The 27086-nt window shown below is 38.9% G+C and overlaps 2 protein-coding genes across 10 annotated transcripts in view; both read right to left on the bottom strand.

Moving 5' to 3' along the window:
• PRELID2 (PRELI domain containing 2) overlaps nt 1-10267 on the bottom strand; it is a 226080-nt gene extending 215813 nt beyond the window's left edge. For 6 of the 9 annotated variants that reach the window (XR_014025069.1, XR_014025070.1, XR_014025071.1 and 3 more), the window contains exon 1: nt 9589-10267. Coding sequence is in view for 3 of the 9 variants with exons in the window: in XM_081317341.1 (XP_081173467.1) it covers nt 9589-9663 (75 nt within the window). In the remaining 6 variants the exon portion in view is untranslated. Of the gene's footprint in view, nt 1-2420; nt 2595-5139; nt 5329-7919; nt 8265-9588 lie in introns of those variants that run through there. The other 3 variants (XM_081317344.1, XM_081317343.1, XM_081317342.1) reach the window with 3 other exon arrangements.
• A 9446-nt stretch (nt 10268-19713) lies between these two features.
• GRXCR2 (glutaredoxin and cysteine rich domain containing 2) lies at nt 19714-26417 on the bottom strand (the record flags this gene model as incomplete). The annotated part of the gene is made up of 3 exons (XM_081319032.1): nt 19714-19956; nt 23145-23372; nt 26067-26417. 3 exons carry the CDS (start codon nt 26415-26417, stop codon nt 19714-19716), a joined length of 822 nt encoding a protein of 273 aa, XP_081175158.1.
• Nucleotides 26418-27086: the final 669 nt, after the last annotated feature.

Genomic DNA, 27086 nt, shown 5'->3' with positions numbered 1-27086 from the left:
TTAGCAAAGCACTTCCTTTGGCTCTGAAGAAGGCTGTAGTTCCCCACTCAGATGTGATTTACAATTTCATGGGCCTCCCGAGCAACTGCTGGAAGAACAGGTAGCTCCTGTGACAAGAGGATTTCTGCAATTACATCCTATGTATCATTTGCAGTCCTGAAGCTAAAACTCAAATACTTTGGCCACCTAATGAGAAGGAAGGACTCACTGGAGAAGAGCCTAATGCTGGGAAAGATTGAGGGCAATAGAAGAAGGGGACGACAGAGAATGAGGTGGCTGGATGGAGTCATTGAAGCAGTAGGCGTGAGCTTAGATGGACTCCAGAAGATGGTAGAGGACAGGAAGGCCTGGAGGAACATTGTCCATAGGGTCGCGATGGGTCGGACACGACTTCGCAACTAACAACAACAACATCATTTGCAGTGATTCCTGCTCAATCCTTTATGTCCTAGTCACCTCCCATTTGGATAACCAAATGCATTAATGCATTCTAAATGGAGCTGCTTTTGGAAAGCATTCAGAAGCTGTCACAAAAACTGGCAGCTTGGACAGCAACAAGTTTCTGGATACCCTCAAGTGACCCGGTCTACAGCATCAAGAGCAAAATTATCTACCACATGGCTTCCAAGTGCAATGCAAGGTGCTGGTTTTCTGGTCCAAATTAAGGGCTGTCTTCTCCCCCAATCATCTGCCCATCCAAGCTGATCAAGCAGGGTCAATTCGCTCCTGGTAAATATCTGACAGGAACTTGGAAAAGGGCTTTTTTTTATTGCTGCGTTTACCTTGGGGAAAAGCCCCAGTCTACCTCCCCCCCCCCCGGGTTGCTTAAGAGAAATGAAGATCTGGCTTTCACATTTGGGGAAGGCAACCTTTGAATGTTGGGATGCAGAAACAGACACATTGTGGGGTTTTTGTCTCCTTTTTTATTTCCTCATGATACGGTTGAGATTATTTTTGGCAAGTTTATTTATTTTTAGTGAGGACTCTCTTCCTATGTTTCTGGTTGTTAGTTGCTCAGAGCCTTGGAAAGAGAAGGGGGGTGGGCGGTGGGAGGGAATATTTCAGCACCACTTTTAAATAGATTCTTTGCCTGACATTTTGGAAGCTTGTTTTGACATTTTGGAAGCTTGTTTCCTCATTCTGCTCTCTCTGCATAAAGTGGGAATATTCTTCATAGGAATATTCCAAAAATAGCTTATGACCAAATCCTTGCAGCTACCCAGTTGAAATTTTTCAAGATGATTGTCCTCCAAAGAGTATAACATCCTTGCTATTTTCAACATTCTGCCCAAAAAATATTTTAAATAGAGTAGTTGCACACAATGATACTTTTCCCTACAGTAGCATATTGGCCATTTCTTTTCTAAATCTAATCTCCAATCAGTTAAAATTATGTTGCCTTTGAAACCTGAATTTAGATTTAATTCTGCTACTTTTGAATCCCAAATTCAAGTCAGGTCTTAATGATTCATACCTGTCTAGTTACTATTTCTTCCCATCTTAATTATTCTTTTTTAAGTTAAATACTTTCTGAGCTCAGAAATTAGTATAATGCAACTATTGTAATCAATGCATTTTTTTAAAAAATAAAATGATATCTTACTTCAGTAAACTAGTGCGCAAATGTACAAACATACAGGTAGATGGTAGAACACATTCAAGTAAATATATAGTGGGGGGAAACAAGGAACCAATCAAAATGGAACTATGAATGGTAAAACTACACTTAAGGTTGTAGCAATAAATGAAATATACCATAATCGTAAAATTCAGATATATGTGTATATATTAGTAATCACAAATGCTGTCAAAAGTAAATTTTCAGAATAAAATAGTAACTATAGCATACATTTCTATCGGTTTTGCAGGGAAGTTTCAACAGAAGGAGAGGATGTTAAGCATTTCTTTATGGCAATTAAATCAGGCATTTCTATTCTGCTTATTTCTTTCAAATAGCAGGTTACAGTGTAATTACATAATCAATGAAACTTACAATCTATAAGATCCATTCATGCGAAACAAGACATTTGCATAAATCTTCCACTAAACAGCAGACGCCATTACCGATGCATATTAAAACATAAGTAACTTAAATTTTGTATGCCATTCCAGAGGGATGAGTTACGTAAGATATTTTAATTAGCAGTTACAGTATATTGTAACTTTGACATAAACCAGATCTATGTCATGAAAAACCCAACTGCTTCCTATTACAGCTTATTACCTCAAATAATAGGTAAGAAAATGAACAAAATTACATACATCAAATTTCACAAGAAATGTACAAAGGAAATTTCTTCCAAAATCAGGTAGATTTTTGTTTTGCTTTGCATTGCACATTAATGTCCCTCTGTTATAAGAACTATGTCTTTATGCTGAGATAAGCTGAACAGGAAAACTGAAGAAGAATGTATAGTGACTGATCAAATGGAGAAATTCTCTATAGATTAAGTGTAGAGGGTACTTTCATATTCTCAGCTTGACTCCTCAGTGGAAAAAAAATCTTCAAACAGTAAACAGAATCACAAGATGGATTTTTTTCAAAAAGTCCAATGGAATAGAAAGTGAGATGCAACCTTTGTAAAACATCCTAGGAATTTATAAAAAAAAATCTTGACAGGAAATTATATGGCATTTATTAAGTTTATTAAGAACTTAAAATAATGAATATAAGTATGGCTTTTTCTCAGAACATGCTTAAACCCAGTCCCAAACTTAAAGGGAAGCAAAAGGATTAAGTGATTCTCTTTGCCAGTCCATAAAAACACACCTCGCGCTCGTTCTAATTTTCTCATATCAGAAAGCCAAAGAATATAAACTGAGCTTGGAAAACCAAAGTTGTGGGCAGGAGTAGGATTTTCCTGCATATACTGTACACATGGTGATGCATATTTGGATTTTTTTTTTAAATTTAAACTGCAACTTACCCTATTAAAACTACCCTGATTTACAGAGTTATCATTTTCCAGAAAACCTACACGACTGATGTAGTGCTCTTTAAACAACAGGGAAAAGGTGGAAATAATTGTTTTTTGGCTCATGCCTTGCAGGTCCCATTGCCTCCCAGGTGCTCCAGGCAGTTGGATGTCTCTGAGATGGTGGAGTTGCGAATAGCAGCACATTATGGAATCAAAAGCTGTTATTGAAACAAAAGGAGCCCTTTCACTTCTGAAAGGCTCACTTGATCTCCACAGAAAACTACTTGCTTTAAAAGAGCATCTAAGTCACTTGATTACTTTTAAGGGGATGGTCTCATCCTGTTTGCCGCTCACCTAAACCTGCCATCTCAACTGTTCTGAATGAGAGGTAAACATTTCAAGACTGGGTTAGTTGTAGATTTCTGTAAAATGCAACACCATATTTATACAGGAAAAACAAAATGAAAGCAAGAAGGAACTTACATCTCCATTCGTCTAGTCATGTTACATACAATTAACAGTTTGACAATGTCATAACTGAATAAAAAACATATACACATTCATTATATATATAAAACAGATTAAAATGGAAAAGAAAATGGAAGATGTATGTAGCATGATGGAATATTTCACTGTTGGAAGAGATATTTGTTTTGAAGAGATGAAAATATAGATCAGCAGCCTTAATGGAAGCCTTTATCAGTGCACAAGGTTAATATTTTCTAAATACACAAACTTCTTTTAACTAGATCAGTGCCTTCAAAACAATTTAATGCCATCTTGTGGTCAACTGTGTAAATGAATTCAATAAATAAGAATCAGATCAGATTATTTTTATGCATATATGGAGATAGTGGGAATATCAGGCAGATCTAGGACATACAAATATCATAAACAAATAAAGAAGAGAATTACATGATTTCCTGGCTTATCTCAAAAGACTATTCAGATATTCAGAAGGATATTTTATCTGAAGGAAAGCACTCCTTCAAAGTAAACTGTTGAGTGCCACAGTATCGCTTTTAAACAACCATCATGCACAGTGCTTCATTTCAGGTAACAAAAGTGACTTTTGTCAAAAGCAAGTAACAATCAAGGCACACTGCCCCAGTCTGATGTTTTGTGCAGGTGGAATATGCTTTCATGAGATAGGATTGGATTGGATTGGATTGGATTGGGGGGGGTACTCTTTGGCTCACAACCATTCTTAATGACTGTTCAAAGTTATGACAGCACTGAAAGAGACCCAGATTTTGGACAGATTCTGTAAATTAGCCATTTGAGATAACTTGGTTTAAATGTTTTGCCCATTTTGCCCAGTTGCTTACCAGATTCCTCAATGCCTTCAACCATGGAAGAACTTCTAAAGCACTGGGAGAGTTCTTAATAATTCAGGGAGATACTCAGAAATGTATCTGCCTAGAACACAGCCCATGTTGAATTGTATTATACAATCAAACATCAGCAGTTGACCACGGGAAATGCTTTATGACATTCTGTTTTAGTAGTATATAGATATATATGTTTCATATACTTATAAAGCTACTAATCCTTAAGAGGGTGGTACTTTTCAGTGATAAAATCATTTACTGATGTCAGAATCAAAAAATACCACTAAATTCTAGAGTATTTATTATCAGAGATTGATGACATCATATTTGAATATATACAGTGAAAATCAGGTAAAGGGGGAGAGAGAAAAAGGTTTAGTTAGGACAGAGGTCCCCAACCTTTTGGGCACCAGGGACTGGTTATGTGGAGAGGTTTTTCCGTGGACCAAAGGGGGCGTGGTTTTGTGTGCTGCTTACATCCTGTGGATGAGGTTTTCCTTGTTTGTGCTGACTGGTTGCTGGCATGCTGCAGCCCGGTACTGGTCCACAGACCGGGGGTTGGGGACCCCTGAGCTAGGAGACTAAATTGAGATACTGGAGAACAGATGATGGACTTTTCAAAAAATGAAAAATATGATCAAAACTAACAATGAATTGAACAATACCTAAAAGAAAGAAAGAGGAATTAATAAGACACACATGGCAAAATTACATCACTGGATGTGATTCTATTGTGTGTGGTAGAGTATGAAACAGTAAGAAGACTGTATTTTAAAATGAATGTAATTCAAAGTGTGCAGTGAGATTACACTGTTAGAAACACCTGTAGATATCTATTTTCTTACAATAAAAATCAAACAATAGAAACTAGTTCACATGTATAGGGCTACCTGTGAAGTTGAATTGAATTGCAGAGCTCCATAAAATTGAAGGTGCCTTGTTGCTTAAAAATTACCTTTTCTTTTATTCAACTTGAATAGAATAGAAATAGTTTTGAACTAGGTCATTTGATCTTATATGATGGGTAGAAATCAGTCAGGGAAGTAGTAATTATTTCTTTTACTTCAGTTTCATTTCTAAAAATTCACAGCTAGAGGGCAATAAAGTCAGCATATTATCCAATCTATATAATTAAACAACTTGTGCATCCCTATTCATATAAAGACAAAGGAAAACAAGAATGTCCAATATCAGAAATTCACACATTAGGAAGAAATGAATGTCACTCTTTAAAAATGTCCCTTTTAAAACTTTAATCCAAAGCACAATAAATGCAAAAAGGAAGTGTACTTTTCTAAAGATGCTTTTCAGTTCAAAAAATTGTTAGAACTTATACTTCTACAGTAATGCCCACAATTGTGGAAACCTTTTGGGAAAAGTGTAGATTTGAGGTTTGATGGCTAATAACACCACTTTTTCTGGATTAGTATCATAAAATTATATATCAATGGAAAGGTAATTTAATCAAGAATGTAATGCAATAACTTTTATGAAGGATTTGCTATTAGAATAGCAGTTATAAAGAAGAAAAGTGAAACACATAGAAAAAATGAGATATACAAAAATTTCCACCATAGAAAAAATAATATACAAAATTATCACATCAGTTAATACTTAGTTGGGTAACCTTTAGCATGAATTACAGCCTTACAATGTCTTCCCATGGAGTGAACCAAGTCCTTTAGTTCTGCAGCTATTATAATGTGAAACCAAGATTGAATGATTGCTTCTATTAACTGGGTTTTATTGCTAGGTCGCTTCTGATTAACAAGTTTCTTTAGTCAGCTCCATAGATTTTCAATTGGGTTAAGGTCTGGGCTATTCCCAGGCCATTCCAGCAGTGGAATATGATTATCCTGAAACCACTTTTTGCACACAGCAGCAACATGACATGGAGCTGAATCCTGTTGAAATATACATGCTTCACTGTCTTGGAAAAGATCATGTGCAGAAAACCTCAGTTTGGGCTCAAGTATTTCATTAATGCATTTTAGGCCATTTATATTGCCATTAATCACACAAATTCTGCCCATACCTTTTGATGTCATACAACCCCAGATCATAACACTGACGGGGTGTTTCATGGTACATGTAATCAGGATGCAAATCTCCCATTCTTCTCCTTACGTATTTTATGCCATCACTACCAAACAGGGAGATCTTATTCTCATCACTCCAAATAACTGTCCCGTTGCTCTGTCCAGGTAACATGGGTTTTAGCCCAGTTTAGTCTTTTCAACTTTTGTTTGAGAGATAAAAGTGGCTTTTTTCATGGAATTCTAGATTTTAGGCCAAATTCCTGCAGTCTGCGCCGAACAGTCCTTGCGCTTGTCACAATGCATTGCACCATGTCATCTTGCTATATACCCAAATTTTCTTCTGTCACGTAGGCAGTCTCTTAATTCTTCTATCATCACTTGCCGTTGTGCACCTTTTCCTGCCTTTACCAGTGTGGTTTTGTAGTGACTGAGTCTCCTTATACCTCTTCAAAAACTTAGAAATGCCACCTTTGGTTAGGTTTCCACCAATTTTTCTTCTAATTTCTTTATAACTGTAGCCTTGTTCACTTAATAATACTATTTTACATCGCTTTCTGGGCGACCAGTCAACTCTTTGCACCATTACTTAATTTTATTACGTTTTACAAGCCTACAAAATGAAAAAACACACAAAAAACCCCCTAACCAACTCCGTAGTGATCACATCACTGACAAATGTCTTCCTCTCAGCTTTAATAGATGACATCAATAACTGAATCCTACTGTGATTTGATTGGCTCATTGCCAAAACAAGTTGACACCTGATTGGCTCTCAACACTCGTGCTCATTGGCTACAATCAGATGAAGGAAAGCTACCTGATATCAACCTAAGCGAGTTGTGCTTCCTTTTTCTGGTTATTTGGCTATAGCTTTTCATAGAATACAGATAATTGAACAAACTTTGTTGCATTACATTCTTGATTAAATTATCTTTCCATTGATATATAATGTTATGGTACTACTCCAGAAAACAGTGGTGTTACTAGCCATCAAACCTCAAATGTACTTTTCCAAAAGGTTTCCACAATTTTGGCCACTACTTTATATATAATATCTGGTTAGGCTGAATATATTGGAGTTTCCAGACACAATGTTTTCAAAAGTCTTCTCAAACAGAATTATGTTCAGATGACTATGACTACAGCTCTTCACCAAAACATGTACATTGGTTGTCCTCTCCTTAAGTTTTTCCATCAATATGAAAAATCCAAGGATTTAATTTTTCCATCAATATGAAAAATCCAAGGATTTAATTATTTATGTACTGCCCATCTCACTCTGCAGTTTACAAATTTAAGGAAAAAGGCAGAACCACACCACACATAATGATTAGCTAAAAGAATAGTGAAAAGATACAATTCCACAAGCCAATTTTAACTAAAAGTCTAATGATTAAACTCAAGTCAAGCATTATGAAAAGTACTTAAAATGATATTCAATAAGGGATGCACTACATCAGGGGTGTCAAACTGCCGGCCCGTGGGCTGGATGCATCACGATGAAACTGCACCCACCCCTTTGGGGAAAAAGCTCTGATACGTAGTGCAACGTCATGAGTTTGACATGCCTGCACTACATAGTTTCAATACTGTTGTACATTTTAATTTCCGCTCCAGTCATCAGTGCCTACTGTGTGAGCTTGACCAGCTGTCTGCAAGTAATATAAATCCTTCCATTCCCCACTATCCAGTCAGAGCTGAAGAAGCTTGGATGAGAAGCGAAATGTCTTCAAAGAAAGAAAAACAAGAAAATCCAGTTGCCTCCTGAAAAAGCACCTTTCAGACTTAACAAATAGGGATATAACTCTCCAGAAAAAGAAAAAATACCTGGGTTCCATGTAGGGAAAAAATTCTCTATCTGAATCTTCCTCAATCTGGTTTAACAGTTTTTAAATTACCATATCTGTGCTATTGTCTATGTTTCTCCCACAATGTTCCAATGTTCTAAAAGACTCAAAACATTACACAGCAACTTTCTGGCCAATGCACGTGGACAAATCAGGGCAAACTCCAAAATAAATGCAATATGCAGGATTAGCATTTGTCCTCTTTTGTGAACTAACATTTTCTATAGTTATTGCTTACAGCTTAATAATCAAAGCCACAAATGGATTTTAACAGTTCTCTAATTTTCCATTACTGCAATCTAACTTGGAACATTGGGGCCAATATTGGTTTTTGCGTTTTGTAAATTTAACTGTTGTTAATCAATGTTTTGTGGGCCTCTCCCTTAAATAGAATTTAGGAAAGTAAATCCCTTCAAAATATAGAAAACTAGTATAATGCTAATCTTACCCGAATTAAAATACTTATCATCTGGCTTCTGTCTAATTTCAATTTTTTTTTTATTTTGACTTTTAAAATTAATTATTCCTCCCATTTTTGAGAGAGAAGTCTTCTCTAAATTAGTTCACCTATGTTGGGGTCTATGGCTGGATGAGACTGCAGTAACAATGGAAACTATTCTATGTACATCATTTTAATATGGTTGTAGCCAATAGAGTCTGACATGCATGAGCAACACAGCGTTTATGCACCCGTTTTGATTTAAACGGTTCGAATGCGATAAAACTTAACCACCTTTGGGAAGCATCCAAGGCAGAAAAAATGTATAAAGAACGAAGCACAGAGCCACTTGGTAATGCAAAACACGCATAAAACAAAGAGCATCCCTCCACCAGGAATCGCCGAGGAAGAAAAAAAACAACACGCAAACTCACACAAAAGTTCGCGAGCACTTTCTTTCCGCCCCCCCCCCGCCCCCCCAAACCCTCAAAGGCAAAGAAGCAACAAGGCAGACCGCATTGTATGCGATAGCTGACAGGGAAGCAAGAATGCCGCGGCCCAAACAGGTAAAAACAGAAAAAGGCGACGGATACACTCGACGAGGACGTTTAACAGCCTGGTTTCGCCGCAGTCAAAGGCAAGCACGCCAAGGCAAGCCGAGCTGCGCACACAAGGGCTTTTTGGAACAAACCGACTTAAAAACAAATGAGAAGGACGTTTGGCTGCGCCGCCGCCATTTTTCCCAGCCCCAACAGCTGAGCTGTATATAACACCCTTTCGGGCGGGCGACGGCTCTGAGGGGCTTTTTCTTTCGAGCGCAAAGCCAAAGCAGCATTTTTCCCCCCCGCCCGCCCCGCAGCGATTCGGCAGCGGAGGTGCCGCTGCAAGCGTCCGGCCTTTTATGAGCAGGGCGAGAAACGGAGACGGGGAACCGGGGACTTGGCCGCGCTGGCGCCAAGCTGCAGAGAGAACCAGGGCCCGGGGAGGAGCGCACCGTCGCGCTCTCCGGTTTACCTTGCGGAGATAGCTGGCCACCACCTGCTCGAAAGGATATTTATAAACTCTCTGGGCCTCCACGGTCACCCCCATGCTGGGCGCGGAGCCACCACCGGCCCCTTCCTGCTGCGAACTCGGGGCGGCGTTGGCAGACCCAGCCGCCTAGCCAAAGGGCCCCTTCCCTGCGCCAGGCTCCAGCCCTCGCCTGCTGAACTACGTGTAAAACTTTTATGACGGGCTGTGGCATTGCTCCCAGCACACCACCATCCTAGGTCACAATGTAAACCCAGGGCCAAACCGCGGAGGGGAAAAAACCGCCCTGAGTCCTTCGGGAAGGGCGGTATATAAATCTAAATAAATAAATATAAATAAATAAATATAAATAAATAAAAAAGAGTAGGTCAGAGCTCGCTCGACAAGGGAGTACCGGAACGCCCTTTCCAAAAGCGGCGCGTTCTCTCGGCGCCCCGAAGGGTGCTCGGACTTTGCCGGCCGCGGGCTCGAAAAAAAGGGGAGGCGAGGGCAGCGCGGATTATTATCCGGCACGCGGTGCTTAAACCGCACTCTCGACTCCCGTGTCTTTTGTTAACGTAGAAACGCTGCCTTTCAGAAGGGGGGAAAAAGTGATGTAACGCTCTACTTGGAAGAGCCCGCTCAGAATCCAATTAAGGCAGCGGCTTTTCCCACGTGCCTCTCGCCACACCTTCTCGTCCTCCTCCCCTCTCTCCGAACGCGGGTCAAAGTTTGCGCGGCTCCTTCTGGGTTTTCAACTGAAAAGAGGCGATTCCCTCCGGGTTAAGTCCTTCAAGTTTAAGCGCTGTAAAAAGGAAACGGGTAGTTGCAGATAGCCCTAGTAGCACCACCGTCGTGGGGAAACCACGGCGGGCAGCAAGCAGCGCATTCCCTTCCAGAGTGGTCAGGCATTCGGAGTGGTCGAACGACCCGCATTCGAAGGTGATTCGGTGCGCACAGGCGTTGGAGCTACGCCTGCCGGCAACTTCGTACCGAAGTATTTCGTGGATTCGCGCGCGGGTCCTGCTGCTCCGTTCCCAGTGCAGGGATTTTCACTGAGGTGCCGGCAGATGCTACGTGGGCGGCACAGGCTCCGAATAATATTTTCTGCATCGAATCCGGATGAAGTAATTTCAGACGATCCGCTAAATCTTCCGTGAAGATTTACTTAGCTGCGAATAAGTATTTTGGGCTTGAAAATTACCACACACTTATTTTCAAAAAAAAAAGAAAAAAGATATTAGGCAAACAGTAGAGCCTAGCATAGATCTGAATGACTGGTTTTTGTTTTTTGTTTTTAATCCTGGTGTCAAATTAGCCCAAGAATTGATGTTAAACCATTTTCCTGTTGCCCCTAACGCCCTCCACTACCTGGGTGGTTATTTGCTTCCAAACAGTGTTGAAGTTCAGTTTGCCTATAGCAGCTGGGAAGCCCTTATTTGAAATGAAATATATATGAAATAAAAATGCTCAGTTATAGATTATAAAACAAGTGGCACAGCATGCAGCCTTCTGGTAATTGTGTTACTGAATGTTGGAAGCAAACCACCAAGAAAAAAGTGCAATTTCTCTTTTCTAATGGGAATTGTGTATAAACTGATCCAATCCAGATGCACCCCAAATCCCATTATTACCATTCTAACTCATTTTGGTACAGGTCCTGCCCTTCCTACAAATCTTAATAGATCAGAATTAACATCACATAAATACAACACTGCAATATTTATCACTGCTATTCTGAATATGATTGAGGGTGCAGTTTTACTCCACAGAAGTGGAGAAAATTGACATCAAAGGGGGTTGGTACAGTAAAGAACAGTCGCCTACAAGGAGATAGGATCCATAACCTCAGAACAACTGCCCAAAAGGTCCCTTTCCACATCTTTGCACATCTTGTAGTGGAGTCACTTTGGATATTGAATTATAAGTACAATTGATTGTTATAGGTGAAGTGGGGTGAAACTTTCAGACATCAACCCATTCAACAGTTTATTCTGGGAAAATTGGAGCAATGAGTATGTACACAACTTTTTAGAGAAACGGGTATAAGTTGCAAGACTACACTGCAAGAATTTGAACAACCACTGGGTGGCACAAAGGGTTGTTTTTCCTATATGTTTGCTGCCACCTAGTGGTTTTCCATCCCACATTTGGAAGTCCTAAACGAGAAAGCTAGTATTAGAAAGCCAACATACCGTATGTACTGTGTGTCTTGCTAACTACCTGTAAGAGTAGCTTCTATATGCTTTATATTATCAGGCACTGAATTCAGCTGTGGAATTAAATGAATCCTAGTAGAGAAGAAAAAAAATTGCAGCGCCCCAAACCTTTCTTTGAATGGAAATTTGGCAGTTCTAGCAATCCATCTTACTGCATGGATAAATATGTATTGGCCTCAAAGCACCACAGCCATTACTAATCACTCCTATTTTATTTATAATACTTTTGTAGTGGCCTTTTTATTTAGCAAAAGCTATCCCTAGGCAATTTGTAAGCAAAAGTCTTGTTGCACAAAACTTTAAAAAACCCACTGTAATAGGAAATATTAATAGGAGTGAAAATTAATTTAGTTAAAATAAAATTGGAGAATTCAGTCAGTTACAGACATTTAAAAAGAGTCAAATAGGAAGACATGCTTTCATCTCATAGCAAGTCGTTGCTCAAGGAACAAATCAACTCAAGAAAATCTTGTGTCACTTGTACTCATCAACATCATTGATCTTATTGGAAGCATGTAAGCAGAGCTGATTTTTAGAGACAAGACAGCCATCAAAAGCTTCCATTAACAATGTTCAGAAATAAATATTGTTGCTTTTGTAGTCCAACTGCACACAAGGGGAAGATATTAGTAGGCTCGGGAGAGTCATAAGATCTTCGGGGAAATTACAGAGTAAACAAAGATTTAAGGAGGCAATTCCTCCCTCACCAGGAAACCAACCTGGTGAAGATCCATCATGTTCAGTGGCCTTAGAATGATGAATGTCTACTACATGTGTGGCGGGAGAAAATTAAGGAACGAGTAAGACCTATCCCCAAAGAGAGATATCAGGTTATTACCCTCAAAAGTTGCATACCATATTCAAACTTGTACTCAATTACAGGCTATTTAAAGTGTTTTAGAATTTAGCTTAGTCTCCATTGAAGCAGTGTTATCCTGGTTCTGTTTTCACTGTTCATTTTTAACACCTTGGTTAATAGAGATTACATATTTTCAGTGTAATTATAGCACTTGGGCTGACACTATATGTGATATAAAAAGGTAAAGGTTTGCCCTGTCCAATTGTGACCAACTCTAAAGGTGTGTGTGTGTGCTTATCTCTGTTTCTTAGCCCAGGGGGCCAACATTGTCCAAAGACATTTCTATGGTCATGTGGCCAGCATGACTATATGCTGACGCACACAGAACATTGTTATCTTCCCACTAAAGTGGTACCTATTTATTCACATTTGCCTGCCTTCACATTGCTAGGTTGGCAGGAAAGAATGCTCACCCCATCACACAATGCCTGTCTTGAACCCAGGGCTGTCTGACAAGCTCACATCTTTAATATTTAAGTCATCACACCATATGTGATATAGAGGCACTCAATTTAAGCATGTTTAGATTTTTAAAAATGGCTGCAGACTGAAGAATTGGAAACTAAATAGGGTACTGGTCCATTTCCCAAACTGGCATCAGGGTATTACAAGTGATAGGCTGTAGATCCCGTTGATGCTTCAGCCAATCCTGGAGGTCACTGATACTGTCCAAGAGAAAAGAGATAGAGAGAGGCAGAGGTGGCCACTGAGAGAAGCTAAAATTATGTGATCGGAATCCCACTCTTTTTACATACATGTCATATAGCACAAGTACAAAAGGGATGGTCACCTTGAATAACTGCGGCTGTCATCACAACCCTGTAGAAACCCCTACAGAGGGGTCCTTGCCTCCTTATATTATTCTGATATTTTTGGCAAATAAGATTCCACAGGGAAACTTGGGGGGGGCTGAAAGCCCTAATAAGCAGGCATATACATAGAATGAAGGCTATTGCTAAGCACATTGGTTTGTGCTTCTTAGATTGTAAGCCGCCCTGAGTCTTCAGAGAAGGGCGGGATATAAATGGGATTAAAAAAAAAACTACATTTTTGTATATAGCACTTCAGTCCTCTGCCTTTTGTTTATGTTGCTGGAACAGCTGGAACTGAAAGATAGGAATAGCACTTTACTAGGTACTTAACATTCCAATTTCCCTTTATGTTAAATTTCTGATGTAATTACAGTGCACAAAGATAGGTTGAAACAATTTATTCGTATTTTATATATACAAATAAGAAAGGGACATGCGCACTTCCCTGTCTTGATGTACATTTTTGATTAACATAATTTATTTTTTTAATTCTGCAACTATTTGAAATAAATGAGATAACGAAATGATAAGATAATAAAAGGGAAGTTATAAATCATCCAAATAAATAACATTATTTATTTGTTATTAAAGCAATGTCTTTTTTTTACTTTACCCTGCAACCAATTGCTATTTTATAAGATAAAAGAAAAAGTTAAAAACTAGCTATGGCTTTTAAATAAGGTAGACAAATAGTAAATACAGCAAATGCAAAGACTTTTTAGTCATATTCACACAGCTTGTACATTAATTATTTTTATCATAAATGACATTCAGAGTGTTAAATTACCACACCACATAGAATAGCATAGCATAGCATACTGTAGCATAGCATAGCATAGCATAGAATAGAATAGAATAGAATAGAATAGAATAGAATAGGGCAGACATGTCAAACACAAGGCCCAGGGGCCGGATCCGGCCCGTGAAGTGGTTTCATGTGGCCCATGAAGCCATCCTGGAAACAGTGAGGGAACGGCCCCCACTGCCTTGGCCCTGGCCCAGAGACCCTCCTTCTGCCAGAGACCCTCAGATCTGTCCCACTCCTGCCCAGGCCCCCATAGGCACCCTTGATGCGAATGATGTAGAGCTGGCCACGCCCACCCAGTAGGCCATACGCACTCTAGCCACGCCCACTCAGTAGGCCACGCCCACCCAGGCCATACCCACCCGGCCCCCTGAGGGCAACTGCAATGCTGATGCGGCCCTCAATGAAATTGAGTTTGACACCCCTGGAATAGGGCCTTAGAGGTCTTCTAGTCCAGCCCGCTGCTCGAGCAAGAGAACCTATACCATTTCAGACAACTGATTGTCTAGTCTCTTCTTAAAAATCTCCAATGATTTCTGATAAATACATTCAACAAGGAAATTTTCAAATAATATATGAGTAATATATGGAAGAATACAATCATAGAAAGGAATCTGATTGGCAGCAAATAACATTATCTCTGAATGAGAAGTTAGTTAGGAACACCCAAATGTAGTGTATAAATGGGAATCCATAAATGAACATTCCTTTGGAGAAAAAAATTGCATTCTTCTTAAATATGTATGCTGAAAAATCCCATGTAAACATAAGGAGGCCATGTTAATGCCTTTGTGCCTCTATCAACTTTAGAATCACTGCCAAGCAACCTGACAACAATACTGATAATTTTGAAATTTTCTTGCTGTTACATCTAATCAATTCCATTATACCATTATTGATTAATACTATATGCTTCATAATCCTATTTGAATGGTTAGAATACAGTATTATTGATACATACATAATTTTTTTCTGAGACTCATGTATATGTAACAATAATAAATCTGTGTCTTCAAAAGCAAAATCTGCTTTTAAAATCAGTCTGCTTGGGAGTTCATGGCCACCAAGATAACATGATCCAATTTATAAAGGGTCCAGTTCACAATAGAGAACGTTTTTCTCTCATGACAGTGGTATCAGGATCTTTAAGTTGAGGGATGTTAATATCAATCCCTTCCCATGGACAGATTAGTCTGGAGTTCTCTGCACCCCACCATCACTACCACACATACACTGCAGTGAGGTAAATCCCATTATCCCATTTGATCACACACACAACCAAGCTTCTGTCATGGCTTGGAATGAAAATACAAGTACTTTAGATCAGAGAGATCATGCCTATGCAAACACTGCATTTGTGAATCCCATAGGATCTCCTGGTTTACCAATGAATTTGGGGAAATGAAGTGACACATGAGATGCCTAGAGTTCCACTGGAGAAAGAAGAGGCCAATCAGATGCAGCAAGAGCCTTTATTAGCATTTACAGCTAATGGTTCATAGATAAATTAAATTGCATATAACTCATACTTTAAATGTAAGTAGTGGCTTGTATACTTTGAATGAGACTGTAGGTTTAAGGGGCGATATGAAATTACACATATACATATACCGTGTTTCCCCCAAAATAAGACCAGTTCTTATATTAATTTTTGCTCCAAAAGGGCTTATTTTTAGGGCTTATTTTTCAGTTAGGTCTTTTTTTCACGGAAATACTGTACTAAATGCATCCATCTGGCTGACAATTTTACCTGTGGCTTACTTTTGGGGTAGGGCTTATATTACAAGTGTCCTGAAAAATCATGCTAGGGTTTATTTTCTGGTTGGGTCTTATTTTCGTGTGTGTGTGTGTGTGTGTGTGTGTGTGTGTGTGTGTGTGTGTGAGAGAGAGAGAGAGAGAGAGAGAGAGAGAGAGAGAGAGAGAGAGAGACCAAAATGAAAGAAGCAGAAAATATCAAACCCCTTTCCTGAAGTAACTTTCTAATATTGCTGGCCATGTCCTTTGTGGGTTCTCAGCTACAGGGAAAAGACAAAGTCTCAAACCTTGGTTTTCTACTGCCCTAGTCTATTCAACCTTTAGCACAATATTTCAATAATTTACTTGTCCTTCTTTTTTACACAAATTTTCAATACAGTATAGTTTTTCTTTATAAATTTTCCAAAGATAGCCTTTACTGTCCCCATGCTAACCCACCCCCCAAATTACCTCTTTTATATAGGCAACTTTAATAAATAAACAATAAATAAACAATCTTACTGCTAAGCTTGTAAGCCGCCCTGAGTCTTCGGAGAAGGGCGGGATATAAATGGAATTAAAATAATAAAAAAAATAAAGATGTCCAGTTTTTGACTAGAGAAAGGGATATGTTAACAGATTCCATGTAAGTACTTCCAAAGTGCTCTTAAATGGGGTCCATGTAAAAGATTTTTTCATGGATTCCCACAGAAATTCATGGAGGATTGTTTTTATATCCTTAGTAGTAAGGGAAGCTGATATACTTAAACAATTCAAAAGCAAAATATAACTAGAGGGTAAAGTCAAGGAATTTTCAAATAAAATCCTTCCTTTTACATATATTCCCTGTATTCATTAACATTCAAAGCAATTTCTCTGTTATTTTTTTTAAGCCAAAAATGGCTTATTGTGATTATATATACTGCTCAAAAAATAAAGGGAACACTTAAACAACACAATGTACTGTATTTAATAGTAGGATGTCTTATCTTGTGTTCCCTTTATTTTTTTTGAGCAGTATATTTAAAGATCAGCTGGATTTATCTGAATGAGACACATACTGGCACATCCAAGCTGGTCTTAGTTGCAGAATAGTACTAAAGTGAATAATTCAGCTATTAAAAAAAAACCATGTAATGTATATATCTCAACTCTAAATTACCTACTTTTGCAACTTCAGGAGATGAAATGTATAAGGAATCTTAGTTCACATCAAGTCTTTAGATCTTGTATTCTAGCAAAGCCAGAATAGAAAATAAAGTGAAACTTATGGCATCAAAACAAAACCCCAACCCACATTTGCTTATTTTATGTGCTGGACTTATAGCAATTTCTATTTGAAGAGGAAAGGATAATTTGGAAAGCAAGTGAGCACACATACCCCTTGTCTCCAACTTTGTAAAGAAGCTTATGTTGCAGCAGTGAGATTCAAGGAGGTGCCAACAGGTGCTTCATGTACATCTCTCCTCTGAATTACCTTTTCCCTTTCAAATCCAAATCATTGTGCAGTCCTGCTTATTAGGAATAGTTCTGGTGCTCCCCACAGTAACATGTTAAATATTTAACACTGCTTCTTCGTCTGAACTAATCAGAACTCATGTTTTAGAAATTACAAGGGGGAATTCTCTTTTAAAGAACACAAGTGCCATTTGTTAACAGCAAATCCTGGGAGAGGCAAAACTTCCCATTAACATCAATTATAGTTTCCCTCTGAAGAAAGGGATAAACATATATGCTGACTGTTGTCTTCCCCTTTTCGGCCAGTAATATATAGAAATAAGTGCTACCTAAAACAAATAACAGAACTAAAATGGTTCTCTCCATAAATTACGTTAAAAAAATCCATTTGAAATGATACAGACTTGAAAGAAAAGGGTTGAACCAATGGAGGAATAAATGTACAACTAATTGCAAAATGGGTTGCAACATAAAATTGCTCATGAAAGTTAAATATAGCAAGATATTTAGTCAGTCAGCTAAAAGTGTAAAATAGTATGTGACAACTTATTTTATGCATTAGGAATCTTGATAGAAGCCATACCTAAACTTGGATTTAAATAAAGCTTCTATATCTGCAATGCAAAGTTTTGTACAATCTCTGGAATGCAGTCAAGAATTAGAATTTTTAAAAAATCCCTTATAGTGCTAGTCTGGATTTTTTCAGATAATTTTAAGAATGGATACTTTTTTTTCTTTCATCTAGTCACATCCAATTCTCAGAGACTACCTGGACAAGTCCCTGCACTGTTCTTGGCAAAGTTTTTTATTCCCAGAAGTGGTTTGCCATTGCTTCCTTACCAAGGCTGAGATGAAGTGACTGACCCAAGATCACCCAGCTGCTTTGTGCCATAGGCAGGACTAGAACTCACAGTCCTGGTTTCCATCTTGATGTCTTAACCACTACACCAAACTGGGTCTCATTTCCATTTTAGCAAGCCCCAAAACAATAACTTTTGTTTTGCCAAAGGATGCAAGAAATTATAAATACCTAAGGAATCCTGGAAACTGTAATTTACAAATAGTTTGGATAACCTCAAGAGCTTCCAGATGGCTAATTTCCTGAAAGGTAGACATGCAGCTTTAAAAAAACATACAAGTAGTTCTCAACTTATGACCACAATTCAACCCAAAATTTATGTTGCTAAGTAAGACGTTTGTTAAGTGAATTTTGCCCCATTTTACGATTTTTTGCCACATTTGTTAAGTGAATCACTACAGTTGTTAAGTTAGTAATATGGTTGTTAAGTGAATCTAATTTCCCCATTGACTTGGCTTGTCAGAAGGTCACAAAAGGGAATCACTGGAACACCAACTGTCATAAATGTGAGTCAGTTGCCAAGCATCAGAATGTAAATCACATGACCGTGGGGGGTGTAAAAAATGGTCACAAGCCACTTTTTTCAGTGCCGCTGTAACTTTGAAGAGTTGCTAAGCAAACTGTTGTAAGTTGAGGACTATCTGAACTTACTTATTTGTTTTTATTAGATTTATTAAGGTTGCCTGATTAAAAAAATACATTTTAATCCATTATCATCATCGGAGGAAGCGATAATTAAGAAAATATTGGACCGTGCAGAAATGGATAGACTCACATTGAGAATCGAAGAAAAAGAAGATAAAGAATATTTATTGTATCAATGGTTGGAAAAACAAAATAGAGAGTAAGAACTTAATTTTTATGACTAAGCAAAAATTAACCCAGACAACATGTTGTTCACTAAGCCCTAATGAATCGTAATGACAGAAAAGTAATAAAATACTTTTTAAAAAAACAGAACCATTATTTATGACACGTGTTTTCTTCTCATGTTTTGGTACTCCTGGTTGTAGCAAAACAAGAGTTCCATTTTGTTCTTCTGTTACACTGAAGTCTGAACTGGATCTGTTCTTTTAAAAATTAAGACAATAGGAACCTAGAACATGAGCTGGGCCAAAGATAGTTTTTTTTTATGTAACATTTATATTACTGCAAGAGTGCGGATGGACTTTCATTCGCTGGGATCAGGAAAAGCTGTCTTGAAACATGTGGCAGCTCTTTTAATTCAGTGGAAAGCCTGGCAATCGATAAGACTCTCTTTAACAACCAGGCCATAAAAAGATAGCTTTCTAGCTAAAGAAGATGGATGCGCATAGACTATTTGATGGGGTCTGTTCTGTTCAAAAGAAAGCAAGTCAAGAAAAATTAAAGAACAGGTAGAGTCACTAGACACAAATCTGGCAGGGCTGCTGCCCGTTTTCATTACAGGCAGGGCATCGTAGAGCTCTGTACGACTCTTTAAACCGATTAGCCAACATTGAAAACTTGCTTCCGTGACACACAGCACAGGGAGAAGAGCCCGATCCTTTGCACTGTGAGCAGCTGCTCTCCTCATCGCCTTCCTGAAACGCAAAGGCTTGATTAAATATTTTTTTTATTCCTTCATATCGGTTCACACAGTCCTTTATCTAAAAGAAAAACAAGTGACAGGAAAAGTTCTCCCAAGATATGGCTTGAATAGCCTACTTTTCTGCTGATTTGATTTAATAATTTTGGCAATTATTCCTCACCCCATTTTCTTCCCCCTTGGCAAAATGAGCAGATTACAAGATTTGCATAGTTTTCATTCCAGACTTTTAAATACTATTCAAACATAGTTTGGATTTTGCTGCTGGAAGTAGGGAAGGGAGACATCTTGCAGACTTTCGTTGTGACCAGTTGTTTCAATTTTTCAGCGTTTTAAAAAAATAAAACAACTGATGAATAAAGAACAATCAACCAATGGAATGACTTGCCCTCTGAAGTTGTGGGGTGCTCCATCACTGGAGGCTTTCAAAAAGCGACTGGACAATTATGTATCTGAAATGGTATAGGGCAGGGGTGTCAAACTCAATTTCACTGAGGGCCGCATCAGCATTGCAGTTGCCCTCAGGGGGCCGGGTGGGTATGGCCAGGGTGGGCGTGGCCTACTGGGTGGGCGTGGCTAGAGTGCGTATGGCCTACTGGGTGGGCGTGGCCAGCTCTACCTCATTCGCATCAAGGGTGCCTATGGGGGCCTGGGCAGGAGTGGGACAGATCTGAGGGTCTCTGGCAGAAGGAGGGTCTCTGGGCCAGGGCCAAAGCAGTGGGGGCCGTTCCCTCACTGTTTCTAGGATGGCTTCGCGGGCCGCACGAAACCACTTCGCGGGCCGAATCCGGCCCCCGGGCCTTGTGTTTGACATGTCTGGTATAGGGTCTCCTGTTTGAGCAGTGGGTTGGACTAAAAGACCTCCAAGGTCCCTTCCAATTCTATTATTCTATATTCTAAGTTCATTCCTAGAGTCCCTGCTGCGTCTATTTTTAACTTGAAGGATGGCAAAAGGATTATCATACAGAAGATGGAGTGGATTTATTCTCTGTTGCCCTAGAGGGCAGGTCCAGAACCAAAGGATTAAAAGTCCAAGGAAAGAGGTTCTCACTGTATATCAGGCAGAACTTCCTAAATATTTGAGCGACAGATTACCATAATGGTCTTCGGAGTTTTCCTTCACTGGGAATTCTTCAAACAAAGGATAGATCAACAGATCTAGATGACCTCTAAGGTCCTTTCCAAAGCCATGATACATTTATTTACTTATGTCATTTACCTTCTATCTCAATCCTCATAGACTTTCATGGTTTAGAGATATTAGGTGTCTGTGTCTGATACCAATAGCTTTATCAGTAGGCATATTAAACAGTTGTTCAGAATTCCACTTTGGCAGAAGATGTGTATGTATAACCTTATGAAAGAAATTAAACTAGAGTACATGTTAAAGGACAAGAAAAAAGATAATTGGATTTTGATCTGTGGTTGAAATTAGGGTTATTATGTCTAGGTTGCAAAAGTCAGATTAGATTAGATGATAGTCAAGAATTAGTTTTCTTTATCTCTTTGCCAGCAGCAGGAGCCTGTCTAGATTTTGTCCTTGTAGGCTTCCTACACATGACGGAAACCTTATATTTAAGACTTATCACCCTAATAATGAAAAAGGGCTTGTTTATTACAAGCTCCCCCCCCCGATGACTTATCCAGAATGTTTTCTAATGCTTGTTGTTGTTGTTTGCTTATTGATAGTCTAATCAAACCTACCAAAAATGTAGATTTTGTCAGCATCTCCATTTTTTTACCTCAGCCTCAACAGTGTTCATGAAAGATTGGCAACATCATTATGCAATCCAGAACAAAGGGAATGGCACTATTTTTTCCAATGATTTCAGTGATTAAAATACTGACAAATTGTATCTTGTGGAAGTCCAGCAATCTAATTTTCAAATTCTCATGGGAATCTTATTTCTTTACTTTTATCCTGCTTTTATTATTTTTTTAATTAACTCAAGGCAGCAGGCTTACCTAATAGTCTTTCCTACTACTACTTTCCTCACAACAACAATCCTGTGAGGTGAGTTGGGCTGAGAGGAAGTGACTGGCCCAAAGTCACCCAGCCAGCTTTCATGCCTAAGGTAGCACTAGAACTCACAGTCTCCTGGTTTCTAATTTCATGCCTTAACCATTAGACAAAATCTCACAGGAGAAATATGCCATATTATTGTAATATAAGACTGGGTGATTTCATAATATTTGGACCATGTTTAATTTTTAATTAATTATCCATGTGGGATTCCTCATGTCCATCTAGAGCACAGTATCAAACTCGATCGTGTCACGTGACTTATTGTGACATATTGCGACTTTTTTTGCCTTTGTGGAGCTAGGGTGGGCGTCGCCTGTGCATGATGCATCCGGCCCACAGGCCACCAGTTTGACACCCTGATGTAGAGGAATCACAAATGCCTTGTTGTCAACCCCCGGGATGGATAACCTGACTTCACTCCAGTGAATGCATAAAGTCGGAAGAAAACAAGAAACCATTTCCTGCAAGAGAACAATTCCTCTCTTCCTGACACTTGGATTGAAAAAGAGACAAACAAGAGAGCACATAATATATGCTTCCCAATGAATGATACCTCTTATATACTTGTCCCCAAAGGTACTAGTATTTGTGTGTTTTTGTGCATGTTAAATACAAACAGTATTTTCTGTGTGTGCTTGTGTATGGCATTAGAAACAGGCCTATTGAGACTTTGTTCTGCCAAACAGGGAGAACACGGAATGATTTGACAAGGACATGCCTTGCCAAGAGCTTTAGCAATACCATTCTTGGAAAAGTTATAGCTCTGGATTCTCTGTTCTTAGCATTGGCTAAGTTCAGGTATTTCAAAATGTTTTTGTTGTAGTTACAAAACAGGTGACATCAATGATAAACATGACAAACTAGTTTATACATCATATGAGGTGTTATCTTCATGTTTATTCATTCTGGTGAGTTAACTTAGAGATAATTATGGAGTGATAATGGGGTGAGTTCCTTTGACCTAGAATTCTTATCTCTGCTAGCAAAACTGTCATCAACATTTCATATGCCCTAAAAGCTCTTAGCTCCTCTTTAATTATATAAATTTTATTTTACTGTAATTTGTGAGTATGTACACCCGCTTTTTTTTCTAAGTTCTCTTTTGCTTCCAAAATGTCTAGGTAACAAAGTTTTTAACAAGTAATGTTGATGGAGTCACACCTGAAATTCTGGCCATATCCAGGAGAATCCTGAACCAAAGAAAATGAAATCAATTGTCTTACCCAAACATGTTGGTTGTGGCCTGACTCAGTTTCATCACTGTTTATGTTTTCATTGCTTTGATTGCTGCTACTTCCTCCTCCTCCTTCAGAGTGCATGAAGGAGCAATCATCAACACCTTTGTTTTGCATGATTCTTTGTATTAGCTCTTTCTTGTTCAGGGGTGTCCGGATTATTTTTAGATTGCTGGTATAGATGATAATCTTCCCAAAATCTAAAATGCGGGGATGCTGAAATGGAATGGTATATGTAGATGTTTAAATTTTTAGAAAGACGGATGATCTTTTTAATGAGCTCCAGCCCATACTTGGTAAAGAGCAGATTGCTTTCTTTCATTGCCCAGTAAAGTCAAGAGAAAGTCCTCCCACTGATTTGCAAATCTTATATACCGGTATTTGCAAAAGCTCCAATATGTCCAGCCTACCAGACTTCTCCCCAAGTTGAATAAAAAGCCTGACCTCCTCAAATGGGAGTTAAAGAAAGATGGAAATTGGCTAGGTCAGAAGGCCTTACTAAAGTTCATTCTTTCTCATTGCACAAAGAAAGTTATCTGGATCATTTATGGATTACATTTTCAAATCAGCTGAATAATAGCAATAGCACTTAGACTTAAATACTGCTTTACAGCCCTCTCTAAGTGGTTTACAGAGTCAGCATATTGCCCCCCAACAATCTGGGTCCTCATTTTACCGACCTCAGAAGGATGGAAGGCTGAGTCAACCTTGAGCTGCTCAGAATCAAACTCCTGGAGTGAGAAGTGAGTTAGTCTTCAGTACTGCATTCTAACCACTGCGCCACCATGCAGTGGCAGGTCTTCTCATTGCTGTACTGCTTAATTGACTGATATATATTATAGAAGGGAGGGAGGGAATGAGAGAGACAGGTAGAAGGAAAGGTGACCCCATATCTTCACACTGTGGGTTCACCCATTCCTACTTTGGACTCTGGCATCCAACCTAACTATCACTGGTTACTGATATGCAAACCCAACAAGTTTACAATGAGAAATGTCTATTTCAGCCTGAAAAACAGTTCTCCGTTGTTATCTAAGTCCTACATGGATGTCGGTTTTGCTAATAAGAAATGTGTTTGAATAAAATGCTTTGTAAATCATTGCATTCACATTTCTATTCCTTCAGAGTTCATTGTCGGCTTCTATACTCTTATTATTTCAGCAGGTTTACTCAGCAGTTGGATTTTAGTGTAGCACATTCTGTTTCTGTTTCTTGTAATAAAAGTGCTTGCAAATGGCATCCAGAGCTGGATTTAATTCTTTAAGGCACTATATACTAGTTCAAATTGTCCTATTTCTAATTTTAAATGAATTGCTACCACCACTACTGAACAGTTACCCATCTTTAAATTAAAGATTAAAATCTAAATCTTCCATAATTCCAGAACTAGAATGAAGAATCCCAGGCAATAACAATGAAATCCAGTCTCTTAATGATGATGATAACTTTATTGTCACTTTGAATGTACACCAATCGGCATACATCAAAATGAAATTTCGTTGCATACAGCTCTCAAAGGGTCACCACCTCCGATATATACTTCTTGTTCGTGGCCCGCTCAAATTTCACATTGTCCATTTTAGTCTCTAGGGAGTGAACGATGGCACACAGGACAGATGGAAATGGGGCTCCATGTGGATTAGCCCTCAAATTCGCTTGTATTCTGACAACCTCACCTTCTTTCCTTTTTCTGATCCTGACTCTTCCACCTTTTCCTTAAAGATTCCTTGCTTCTTTTTGCCCCTGGAGCACGCTGCTGCTGCTTCCACCAACTCCTCCAAAAGCCCCACTCCCTTCCTCTAGGCCTGCCGACAGCCTCATCCAGTTCCTTCACTCCATGAGCTCCAGGTCCTCTCCTCCTCTGCCTCCTCTGGAAACAGCCCTGATTTGCAATACAATCCATCACTGGGCCAGCAGTCAGATCTTGCTGCTGGTAGAACAAATTCAAACAGCGCCAACGACTTTTAACGGTCTCACCAACAGTTCCAAAACAACTAGAAACTTGCCATGCCAGCAAAGATTGTCGGTCGTATGTCGTATGTTACCTTAGTTCCACCATGTTGCTCAAACACATTAAAATCTTCCTGATCATGTGGCCTATAGCCCTTACTATCCCTCCCAAAACTATTTGCCTTCAAGAGCCAATGCAGCCGCAGCCATTCCAGGCGCCGCCATCTTAGAGCTTATGATCATTTTGTTTTTGCATTCTCAGAATAAAACAAGGTTTTGAAGCACCACATATAGCCAGTAGATCCATTTTGATCTGAAGCGTTACAAGTTTCAAAAATGAATAGACACTGAAATACTATAGTGAAATATACAAACATTTGATTCGACAGAATTATCAGAATCAAACTCCAGGAACCTGTTTGGATACTACTTAGCCTACTAAATTCCAAATCTTATCATTGTAAAACATCCCTACATTTTCAAAGAATTATCAGTTCAGTAGTACGAATATGAGGTTAGGGCATTAGGCTATTTATATAACTACTACTACATTCATGTCAGGATCACCAAAGTGTTTCTGGGTTGAAAGGATTGAACGGTGACATCATTGTTGCCCAGGGGATGCCCAGATGGGGTCTCCTTTCATGTCCCTGTTAAGTTGCCCACCAAAGTGGTATCCATCTCTCTATTTGTAGTTGCCTGCTTTCAAACTGCTGGGTCAGCAGGAGCTGGAGCATGTGACGGGAGCTCACCCCATTACACAGCAGTAACCGGGTCTCAAATGCAAAAGTGCCAAGCATCCTAACCTCAGGAGCCACCGTGCTGCTATGAATATATAAAGAACATATAACTGAAGCAAATGATTAATATTTCATTCAAATAACGTATTACTAAACATGACTAAACATTACTTACTATTACCAAATTAATGTTTTATTACATTTTATTAAATATTACTACAACATTACTTACCTTATAACCATCAGCCTTGTAGTCATTTAGAAGGGAAGAGCTACTTGTGAGGGTGTATTTGTTCCCTTCTCTGAATACACTGATCCTCTGGGCATTCAGTTTAGCTGATGGACAAAAGCTGTGTTCTGGGTTTTCTCTAATCCCCAATAAATTGTCTCGGGGTTCAGAATTCCAGGACTGACAACTATGAGAGCAGTCTTCTGCTGGGATTTCAAGCTCTTGTCCATCTTCATACACTTGTTTTAAGACTCGACCACTGTAGGCTGAGGAAATTTTGAATCTTACTTTTCGGGATCTTGTATCGTGCTTCTGGTTGAATTTCTTCTGGGACTCATCCATAGAGATTAGTTTTTCACAGAAATTCCTAGGAATTTGTCCAGCAGGGATAGCTTCTAAGGCATCTAAATGAACAAACAGAGAGAGGAAAATAAACAAATAAATAAATAAAAAGACTTAGGCAATATATAATTCAAAAGCTCTGTGGGCCCTCTCACATTACAGCTTAAAAGGACACCTCGAGATTAAACATTGATAGAGCATCACACAAAAAAATCATTGCTGCAAGGATGCAAGGAAACAGAAAGAGGAATTAACTCAGGGGACTGGGCCCTAGGTGTGTGTGTGTGTGTGTGTGTGTGTGTGTGTGTGTGTATCAACACTAAACAATTCATTGCTACAAATAATCCTCCAGTTTTACCCAAGGAGTAATTAAGTCCCCTTAGATGTAACAGAATCAAATCCTAACTGACTATGGACTGCATTATAGCTGTTTATAGGGGGAGCAATAGTAATTTAATTTATAGTTCTACCTCAATTTTTTTCCATGAATCTCCAAGTGGCAGCTGATAGTGGGGGGGAAAAGGTAGATTTTCCCGAGAGCCAGGATTAAAAGATGGGAGTGCTACCATAACTGGTTCTCTGAGCTGGCTTTACTCATCTCATCTCTTTCTTAATAGTGAAAAGCACAGAGTAGGTGGAGCTTCATGAAGCTAGCATCCAGAGGTTCTT

Source organism: Vipera berus (genome assembly GCF_964194415.1).
Source record: "Vipera berus genome assembly, chromosome: 2".
NCBI classification, from domain to species: domain Eukaryota; kingdom Metazoa; phylum Chordata; class Lepidosauria; order Squamata; family Viperidae; genus Vipera; species Vipera berus.
This window is presented reverse-complemented; position numbering and strand designations above follow the sequence as displayed.